This window comes from Nerophis ophidion, linkage group LG23, assembly GCF_033978795.1.
Source record: "Nerophis ophidion isolate RoL-2023_Sa linkage group LG23, RoL_Noph_v1.0, whole genome shotgun sequence".
NCBI classification, from domain to species: Eukaryota; Metazoa; Chordata; class Actinopteri; order Syngnathiformes; family Syngnathidae; genus Nerophis; species Nerophis ophidion.
This window is the reverse complement of record NC_084633.1, coordinates 20,293,423-20,304,435: the sequence shown is the minus strand read 5'-3', so window position 1 is coordinate 20,304,435 and position 11,013 is coordinate 20,293,423. Positions and strand designations below refer to the sequence as shown.

At 38.5% G+C, this 11,013-nt stretch overlaps 1 protein-coding gene across 1 annotated transcript in view; it reads left to right on the top strand.

Moving 5' to 3' along the window:
* Positions 1-11,013, top strand: part of tbl3 (transducin beta like 3) — a 67,180-nt gene that overhangs the window by 45,570 nt on the left and 10,597 nt on the right. The window contains exons 18-22 of the mRNA XM_061885176.1: positions 314-372; positions 4,738-4,841; positions 6,861-6,932; positions 9,653-9,811; positions 10,143-10,236. Coding sequence (XP_061741160.1) covers positions 314-372; positions 4,738-4,841; positions 6,861-6,932; positions 9,653-9,811; positions 10,143-10,236 — 488 coding nt within the window. The remainder of the gene's footprint in view (positions 1-313; positions 373-4,737; positions 4,842-6,860; positions 6,933-9,652; positions 9,812-10,142; positions 10,237-11,013) is intronic.

Sequence of the window (11,013 nt, the reverse complement as noted above, 5' to 3'; positions counted from 1 at the left end):
ATATCGATGTGCAGTGTCTCGTGCCACATTTTAAGTGGGGTTACCAATTGTTTATTTTACTCCCGTTTGATTTACGTTGGGTCAAAGGCTGGGAGTGGGAGCCCCACTTCACCATGTACTTCTTGCTTAGTATACTTGCTTGTATAAATTATTTGTCCTGCCTAATAGAATTACTATTGTGACATTCAGTGGACACATTTCAAACAGCATTTACTATAATTTAAAAATGCAGCTTTATTTTTACACTTAGTAAACTTGTCTCGAGGGCCGCATGTTTGACATCCCTGGTCTAATAGCTTCTGTCTACCACCAGGATGTGACGGAAGCAGAGCTGGCAGAGGAGCAGGCAAAACAAGAGGATCAGATCATCAAGTAAGGTTCTTTTTTTATTATTATTTAATAGAGTGCAACTTCTAAAGTTGGTTGAAGTTTTTTGCATTTTCAACCAATATTGTGAAGTGAACAAATTAATTTTAGGGTGAAAGCTTTTTGCAAACTTTTAAAAAAAAAACTGAACAGGCATTGTTTTAAGTAACATTTTAATATTCTTAACTTTCATAAGAGTGTAAAAAAACAAGTTAAGCACTATTTAATAAAACAACTACTGATCGGAATGTAAGAGTCTAAATAGCCACCTCTTTAGAAATACATTTTTTATGTTAAAATAAATATTAATAGTATATCTTTAAATCAGAATTAAAAAAAACAAACATAAATTCACGACACCCACAAAACCAGAGAAACAAACCATTAAAAACGTTTCAGAACCCGCGTAGCTCTGTCCGTCTGTGTCATACGATGCAGGAGCCAGTTTTTACACCATGCAGCCAAAAACGTTTAAACAAATGACATTTATCCATGAAAATATAGAGAAGCTGCCAATGTGTGTGCCCTAATTGTTTCTGAATGTTTTGCTCCTGACTGTACAAACTGGACAATCAAGTATTATCCATGGTACCTAGACAAGGGCTGGGCGATATGGCCTTTTTTTAATATCTTGATATTTTTAGGCCATGTCATGATACACGATATATATCTCCATATTTTGCCTTAGCCTTGAATTAACACTTGATGCATATAATCACAGCAGTATGATGATTCTATGTGTCTACATTAAAACATTCTGCAATAATATATGCTACTTTTAAACTTTCATGCAAAGAGGGAAACCACAACTAAGTCTGTATGTATTAAACAGTTATTAAGCAGTGGCACAAACATTTATGTCCTTTCAAAGCAGAAAGTGCAAGATTGTCAGAGACATTTTAAAACAAGCTATAAGTGCACTTTTGTGCATGATGTCACTAAGATGTCATATCAAAACAACACTTGATTAAATTGCACTTTTTGTACAGAATGCCACTACAATAGTTTAAAACAAATTAAGTGCACTTTAGTGCATGATGTCACACAAGAGTTCAATAACTGTCAAACAAAAATGAGCTGCATAATAGGAAATCAGATAGTATATGTACTTTGCTATGTGGTAAGTTCCTGCGAACGTTATCTCTTTCTGTTGTTGACTATTTTTTTTCATACGGTGTTGATCTGGAAATGGTTGCCTCTGCATTTTGTGGGTGTTGCACCAAACGGAGATGTTGACATGCGGAGTTTCAAGCACTCTTCATTCTCCAGCGCAGTTGATTTTTGTATTAAATCAACATAAAAAACACAATATACACTTACAATTAGTGCACCAACCACAAAAACCTCCCTTTTTCATGACGCAAACGTCCCTTTTTCATGACAAAGAAAAAAAAATAATAATAAAATAAAGGATTGTTGTGGCTTGTGCAGCCCTTTGAGACATTCATGATTATAGGGCCGTACTGTATAAGTCCACTTTGATTGATTTGCCGAAAACGCTGTTTTCAATCAAATGATGCGACTAAAAAGTTTTTCCAACAATGTTTAAACACTTCAACATATGTTTAGTGCTGGTTAACATGAATAAGAAACAATCAACTCTACATAAAAAAAGACCAGCTGCTTTTGCGGTGCACTACTTAGTAAATAAATCAGTAAAAAGGTGTTAACTGAATTTCAATAAGAAACTGTTTCTCACATGAAGTCATTTTCTAGTTGGCCCACATGGACATAAAACAGCTACATGTAATTATACATTAGACTGGAAAAGATATTTAAAGCAAAGCGTTTGTGTTATTAGAAATTCCTGCTGGAGGTTATGTAATTGTTGGCCTTTGTTTTTTTGTTAGTTTGCAAAGTAACTCAAAAAGTTATAAGCAGATTTTGTTTAAACATTCAGGAAATGGGACAATGAACATTACATTTTGGAGCTGAATTGAAACCAATTGAATATATGCTCGCCTCCCACCAAACAAACACCATTTTAACATGGAACATGCCTTTTTTTTTAAAAAAAAAAAAAAAGGAAAACAAAGTTTTAGATAAGAAATATTGATTGAAAAACATTACAATAGCATGTACTACACTACAAAAACTGAAATGTAAGTAAGATTAAATATCTCAAATAAGGGTGATATTGGCTTATTTTTTATCTGATAAAAAAATCTGCTTAGTGAGAAGAATTATCTTGTCAGATAAAAAATAAGCCAATATCACCCTTATTTGAGATATTTAATCTTACTTACATTTCAGTTTTTGTAGTTTAGTACATGCTATTGTAATGTTTTTCAATCAATATTTCTTATCTAAAACTTTGTTTTCCTTTTTTTTTTAAAAAGGCATGTTCCATGTTAAAATGGTGTTTGTTTGGTGGGAGGCGAGCACATATTCAATTGGTTTCAATTCAGCTCCAAAATGTAATGTTCCTTGTCCCATTTCCTGAATGTTTGAACAAAATCTGCTTATAACTTTTTGAGTTACGTTGCAAACTAACAAAAAAACAAAGGCCAACAATTACATAACCTCCAGCAGGAATTTCTAATAATAACACAAACGCTTTGCTTTAAATATCTTTTCCAGTCTAATGTATAATTACAGGTAGCTGTTTTATGTCCATGTGGGCCAACTAGAAAATGACTTCTTGTGAGAAACAGTTTCTTATTGAAATTCAGTTAACACCTTCTTACTGATTTATCCACTAAGTAGTGCACCGCAGAAGCAGCTGGTCTTTTTTTATGTAGAGTTGATTGTTTCTTATTCATGTTAACCAGCACTAAACATATGTTGAAGTGTTTAAACATTGTTGGAACAACTTTTTAGTCGCATCATTTGATTGAAAACAGCGTTTTCGGCAAATCAATCAAAGTTGACTTATACAGTACGGCCCTATAATCATGAATGTCTCAAAGGGCTGCACAAGCCACAACAACATCCTCAGCTCAGATCCCACATCAGGGCAAGGAAAAACTCAACCCAATGGGATGACAATGAGAAACCTTTGAGGGGACCGCAGTTGTGGATCTCACATAATAGTATGAGAGTCCAGTCCATAGTGGATCTAACATAACATTGTGAGAGTCCAGTCCATAGTGGATCTAACATAACATTGTGAGAGTCCAGTCCATAGTGGATCTAACATAATAGTGTGAGAGTCCAGTCCATAGTGGATCTAACATAATAGTGTGAGAGTCCAGTCCATAGTGGATCTAAGCTAATTGTGTGAGAGTCCAGTTCATAGTAGATCTAACATATTAGTGTGAGAGTCCAGTCCATAGTGGATCTAACATAATAGTGTCAGAGTCCAGTTCATAGTGGATCTAACATAATAGTGTGAGAGTCCAGTCCATAGTGGATCTGAGCTAATTGTGTGAGAGTCCAGGTCATAGTAGATATAACATATTAGTGTGAGAGTCCAGTCCATCGTTGATCTAACCTAATAGTGTGAGAGTCCAGTCCATAATGGATCTAACATATTTGTGTGAGAGTCCTAATAGAGTAATAGTGTGAGAGTCCGGTCCAAAGTGGATCTAACATATTAGTGTGAGTGTCCAGTCCATTGTGGATCTAACATAATAGTGTGAGAGTCCAGTCCATAGTGGATCTAACATAACAATGTGAGAGTCCAGTCCATAGTGGATCTAACATAATAGTGTGAGAGTCCAGTCCATAGTGGATCTAACATAACAGTGTGAGAGTCCAGTCCATAGTGGATCTAACATAACAATGTGAGAGTCCAGTCCATAGTGGATCTAACATAATAGTGTGAGAGTCCAGTCCATAGTGGATCTAACATAACAGTGTGAGAGTCCAGTCCGTAGTGGATCTAACATAACAGTGTGAGAGTCCAGTCCATAGTGGATCTAACATAACAGTGTGAGAGTCCAGTGCATAGTGGATCTAACATAACAGTGTGGGAGTCCAGTCCGTAGTGGGGCCAGCAGGAGATCATCTTGAGTGGAGACAGAGACGTCCCCAACTGATGCACAGATGAGTGGTCCATCCTGGTTCCCCACTTTGGACAGCTAGCGCGTCATCTGTGGCCATCGAATCTGTGCCCCCCGTATCATGAAGGGGGGCATGGCAGAACAGAAACGGCAGATTAACTGGTCTAAAAGGGGGGTCTGTTTAAAGGCTAGATTATACAAATGAGTTTTAAGATTGACTGTTGTCTGACACTTGAAGAATTTGTCTCGTGCATTTGATCCTGATTTTTGTCCTCATACAAAGAGGTGTGGTGACATTTTGATGAAACAAAACAATGTGACTTTGCTGGCCAAGCTTTAAGTTGGCGTCTGTTTTTACTGGGAGTAATGGAAAACGTGTTTGTTGTCATTCTATCTGTCCTACGTTTTTTTTTTTTTTTTTGTAAAGGCAGCAGGAGTTGTCCAACCTGCTCCATGAAAAGAAATACCTGAAAGCTCTGGGCCTCGCCATCTCATTGGACCAGCCGCACACAGTGCTTTCTGTAATTAAAGGTACTTCAACTTTTATTAAAAGACACTCAGCGTCTCTTTTTTAAGCACTGACATTGTGCTAATTACATAACTTCCCTGCAATGGAAACACCATTTTAATTATAACTATTGTATTTTCGTTTTTTTTTTCCTTTTTTTTTTTTATTATTATTATTTTTTTCTTCATTTATTTATTTATTTTTATTATCTTTCTAGCTATCATTATGTATACGTATCGTTGCATTTGAACAACTTTATTGTTGATAAATGAGGTAAACTATTGGTTTTATGCATGATCAATAGCGCTTTTTCTATTGGTATTTGTATTGCTCCAGTTTTAGTGTAAAAATGCTCATTGTCATTACTATATTATTTATTTCACTGACTGCTTATTTGCTATCACTTTTACGATCATATTTGTACATATGTATGTGCTGGTGTTCTATTGTTGTTGTATTTGCTGTTGTTGTTTTTGTCTCTCTGTCTAATACCCCTTTTATCCCCACAATTTCCGCCTCTGTCTTCCTTTTTTTTCCTTTCTATCCCCTCCTGCTCTGGCCCGGCTGCACCAAATGATAATATAAATACATTTAATAAAGCAGGGGTGCCCATTACGTCGATCGCGAGCTACCAGTCGACCGCGGGGGGTGTGTCAGTCGATCTCCAGCCAGGCTTTTAAAAAAAATAGACCTAAAAATGAGTGATCATCAATCTTCACCAAGACGTCACTTAAATGACATTCACGGTACCGGAGGGTCTTGTGAGATGACGCTGGCTGCTGCAAGATCATTATTATGAAAATATGACCGAGAGGAAGGCCAGAAACACTTTTTATTTCAACAGACTCTCGCGCCGTACCTTCCGTCAAAACTCTAAAGGGCGACTGCACATTTCCTATCTTCACAATAAAAGCCCTGCTTCATGCTGCCTGCGCTAACTAAATACAGAGTCTCGGAAAACTGGCGTGCACAAGTGATCCATCAAAAAACTGGCGAGCACATCACTTGTGCACGCCAGTTTTCCAGGACTCTGTATTTAGTTAGCGCAGGCAGCATAAAGCAGGGCTTTTATTGTGAAGATAGGAAATGTGCAGTCGGCCTTTAGAGTTTTGACGGAAGGGACGGCGCCAAAGTCTGTTGAAATAAAAAGTGTTTCTCGCCTTCCTCTCTGTCATTTTTTCATAATAATGAACTGGCAGCAGCCAGCATCATCTCACAAGACCCTCGGGTGCCGTGAATGTCAATCAAGCAAGCTACGGAATTTGCCGCCAATGTTTTTCTTGTAAAGTGTATGGAAGCTGGATGAATTAGATGCCAAAAACCAACCACTTTCATGTGGTATTGTACAGAAAGGACAACTTTTTTTCTCCTCCATTTGAAAATGTGGGCGTTATCATCATTACTGTCTGATTCCAATCAATGCAAGTCATCAGAATCAGGTAATACACCAACTTATATTCTTGTCTTTGTGAAAGAAAGACATCTATATGTGTTACACATGCTTGTATTATCATTAAACACATTTAACTTGTTTACAAAAATGTCTCTTTCTTAAATAAATAAATATAAATGATATATATAAATGAGGTAGATCCCCTCGAGTTGGTCAATTGAAAAGTAGCTCGCCTGCAGAAAAAGTGTGGGCACCCCTGTAATAAAGTCACATTCAAATAAGACAAAAAGAGAAGTATCCTACACTTCTCTTTTGTAAAGTAAATCTGAACAGCCGATATGGGCGTCTACATCAACTATATGATTTGCCTGAGAAGCTGGACAGGACAAAAAAAATAAATAAATAACTATTGTATTGGCAATTTTTTCACTTTCATTGACTCAGTGTTTTTTGTTTGTTTTTTTTCAAATCTGACTTAAAAAGAGAGATTTGTAGCATGTTTTTGTGTTGCATCATTCCCGACCTACATTCCCGTTATTACGAACACACTGGTTGAACAGGTTATCGGAGTTAAATGTACTGTATGTGCTCTATGTTGTTGTATATACAGTACTACCTCATTAACACATTTCTCACTTGTTTCTCATAGCAATCCGTCAAGTCGAGGATTGGCATGAGCTTCTGGAGAAGACTGTGATGAAACTAAGACCTGATCAGAAAGGTATGTAAAGTAGTAAAAATAGAGTCAAGATTAGGTATGGCTGTGGTTTGCATCTTAACCAATGTTGGTACCAAATCGGTACTTGGAAAAACAGTGCCAGGGCCTGAACCGGTGCTTGAAAAATGAAAAACACACATTTTTATAAACCAAACAATACCTTGACCCCTTTACCACCAACATCAATGCAAATCATGCAGACTTTGTGGGAGCCAGTAACGATTACTTTGAGACAGATGATGGTCCAGAACCTTATATTTTTTACCCTGAATATAAGGAGGGTGAGCTACAAGTTTTAGAAGTGTTTTTAATCCAGCTTTAGTGAAACACTAGCACCATGTTGATTAACGTGGACCCCAATTTAAAGAAGTTGAAGAACTTATTGGGGTGTTACCATTTAGTGGTCAATTGTACGGAATATGTACTGTACTGTGTAATCTACTGATAAGAGTCTCAATTAGAGATGTCCGATATTATTGGCCGATGAATGCTTTAAAATATAATATTGTAAATTATCTGTATTGGTTCAAAATTATCGATATCGTTTAAAAAAAAAAATTAAAATGTATGACTTTTTGAAAACGCCGCTTTGTACAGGGACGTACGGAGAAGAACAGAACGCCAATAAACCTTAAAGGCACTGCCTTCGCGTGCTGGCCCAGTCACATAATCTCTACGGCTTTTCACACACACAAGTGAATGGTCAACAGCTGTACAGGTCACACTGAGAGTGGCCGTATAAACAACTTTAACACTGTTACAAATATGCGCCACACTGTGAACCCACACCAAACAAGAATGACAAACACATTTAGGGAGAACATCCACACCGTAACACAACTCAAACATTTTAGAACAAATACCCAGAATCCCTTGCAGAACTAACTTTTCCGGGACGCTACAATACACACCCCCCACCTCAACCCCACCCACCTCAACCTCCTCATGCTCTCTCAGAGAGAGCGGGTCCTAAATTCAAGCTGCTGTTTTAAGGCATGTTAAAAAAATAATAAATATGGCAGTGCCATGTTGGCATTTTTTTTCCATAACTTGAGTTGATTTATTTTGGAAAATCTTGTTACATTGTTTAATGCATCCAGCGGGCCATCACAACTAAATTAGGCATAATAATGTGTTAATTCCACAACTGTATCTCTCGGTATCGGTTGATATTGGAATTGGTAATTAAGAGTTGGACAGTATCACAATATCGCCATTATCGGACATCTCTAGTCTCAATCAATCAATCAATCAATGTAGCAGTATTGCTCAGTGCTGAGCAAGAAATACAAACCACAAGCATAAGAAAACAATCACTTACTGTACAATGTCTGCTCTTTGATAACGACTGATAGGATGTTCATATTTTCACGTTTAGATGAAAACATTTTTTAATCCACACAACGAAGGGTTAAAAAAGTTGCCGCTGAGTTTGTCTTCTGTTGTAGTATGCTTGTCTCCAATCCCGGGTATAAACTGAATGTCACAGATGAAAAACTTCTAGATTCATGGCTAAATCCTTCTAATACCCAGATTAGAGGCATGATTTTTAATCTACAATAATTTTGACGAGCCGAAACGCGACAATGCAGGGAGGAACTGATCATTCGGGCCGGTTCTACGATTGGAATCATCATCATTTATTTTTATTTCTTTCATGAAATTGCATATATAAAAGCCATGTACAGTTGACACTTAGTTTTTTTGTTTCTTATACATTTCCATGATCAGAAAGGAGCAGATGGAGGAATACTATTCTTATATTTATCCACCCCCTTTTTAACACAAATTATTTTAGATGATTTTATAACTGTTCCCTCCACCAACACCCGAACTCCAACATACTTTTTAATTTTCATTTAAGCATTTTCACAATGACACGTCCGATCTAAACCAAAATTCAGTTTGATATAATTCCAGTTTGATCTTTTTGTAACTCTTTTTAAATTCAAAGATATTCTTACCACTTTTTAAGTCTTTGTTTAGAACAGGGGTGTCAAACTCAAATACAGAGTGGGCCAAAATTTAAAATGGAACAAAGCCACGGGCCGAGGTTGAACAAATGAACCTTTTAAGAGGGATCCAAAAAAGTTTAGCATTGAATATTGAACAAGCAAGGCTTATATAACTTTATAGTGACATGCAAAGTCGAGTTTCAAATTATCCATCCAGCCATCCATTTCCTACCGCTTGTCCCTTCTGGGGTCGCTGCAGCCTATCTCAGCTGCATTCGGGGGGAAGGCAGCGTACACCCTGGACAAGTCGCCACCTCATCACAGGGCCAACACAGATAGAGAGACAACATGCACACTAGGGCCAATTTAGTGTTTCCAATCAACCTATCAATAATGATTTAAAAATATCAATGGCATATCAAATACAATTTAAATAAAAATTGGAGGGAGGGGGCAGGTTTGGTGGTAGCGGGGGTGTATATTATAGCATCCCAGAAGAGTTAGTGCTGCAAGGGTATTACGTGTGTTACGGTGCAGACTAATAGACTAAAAAACTCCTTTGTCCCACACGCCATTAGACTGTAGGGGGGGGACAACAGGGGATGCAAAACAATAACAGTGCAATACTTTTTCATACACATGGTCACTACTTGCCCCTCAAAAATATGAGGGGCAAGTTTTAAATGCTTGTACTAATATTTAGGCTTGGTTAACACATCACAGCATATCGTAGCAATTCTGAGATTCCATGTCGTCATCCCTATTTAGAGTCGCTCCTGCGCTACTGTTCAGTGTGGAACACCAATGCCAAGAACTGCCTGGATGCCCAGGCGGTCCTCAGGGTGCTACTTACGCACCTTCCACCTGAAGAGATGCTCCAGTACCAGGGCGCCCGCACCCACCTGGAGGCCCTCATACCCTACACAGGTCAGACAACAGCTCATAAAATTGTTTCGATCGTCAATTCGCAAGATTTTTATGTTCATCTGGATAGTTTGTCTTTTTTGTTGTTGTTGTTGCTGTTAGTTAGATCAGTGAGTCCTGAGATGAATTGCAAAACATATAAAAGTGAAAGGTCTTAGGCGTAAACTCCCAAATGGAGGGATGTTGCCATTCTAGTTGAGCGTGTTCCCACAGCAGCCACTTGTAATTAAGTCCCTCATGAGATTTTGGCACGGGAACCACTTAACCCACGCATCATTTCCACATTGCAATGGCATTTTTACAGTATGTACTGTATGTCACGTCTTCTTCGCAGAGAGACACATGCAGAGGATTGGCCGTCTTCTGCAGGCCTCCATGTTTCTCAACTACATGTGGCAGAAGATAAGAGTAGCTGGAGCACCGTCCAGGTGAGGGGCCGTCCTCAAGCCATTGCTGCCCAAACAAGCTGGAAACAAGAAGTATTATATATCAACTTCACATTCAGTCCACCTGACCACAATGTGTTAGGCTTATATGAACATTGAGCAAATGGGGCTAATATGCTAAAAAGTTAAAGCACCAATGATTGTCACACACACACACACACACACACATGAGGTGTTGGCGAAATTATTCTCTGCATTTGACCCATCACCCTTGATCACACCCTGGCCAAGTGAGAGGAGCAGTGAGCAGCGGCGGTGGCAGCGCCCGGGAATAATTTTTTTCTGATTTATGCCCCAATTCCAACCCTTGATGCTGAGAGCCAGCAGGGAGGTCAGGAGTCCCATTTTTTTTTTGTTTTTGGTATGACTCGGCCGGGATTTGAACTCATGACCTACAGATCTCAGGGCGGACACCGCCCTGCGATGAGGTGGCAACTTGTTCAGGGTGTACCCCGCCTTCCGTCCGAATGCAGCTGAGATAAGCACCAGCACCCCTCGCGACCCCAAAAGGGAAAAGTGGTAGAAAATGGATAGATGGAAAATAGAAGTGTGTGAATGTGAGTGTGAATGTTGTCTGTCTATCTGTGTTGGCCCTGTGATGAGGTGGCGACTTGTCCAGGGTGTACCCCGCCTTCCGCCCAAATGCAGCTGAGATAGGCTCCAGCACCCCCCGCCAACCCGAAAGGGACAAGTGGTAGGGAATGGATGGATGGATGGAAAATACAAATGTAATTATGTAAATATTTTAAAAATAATTTC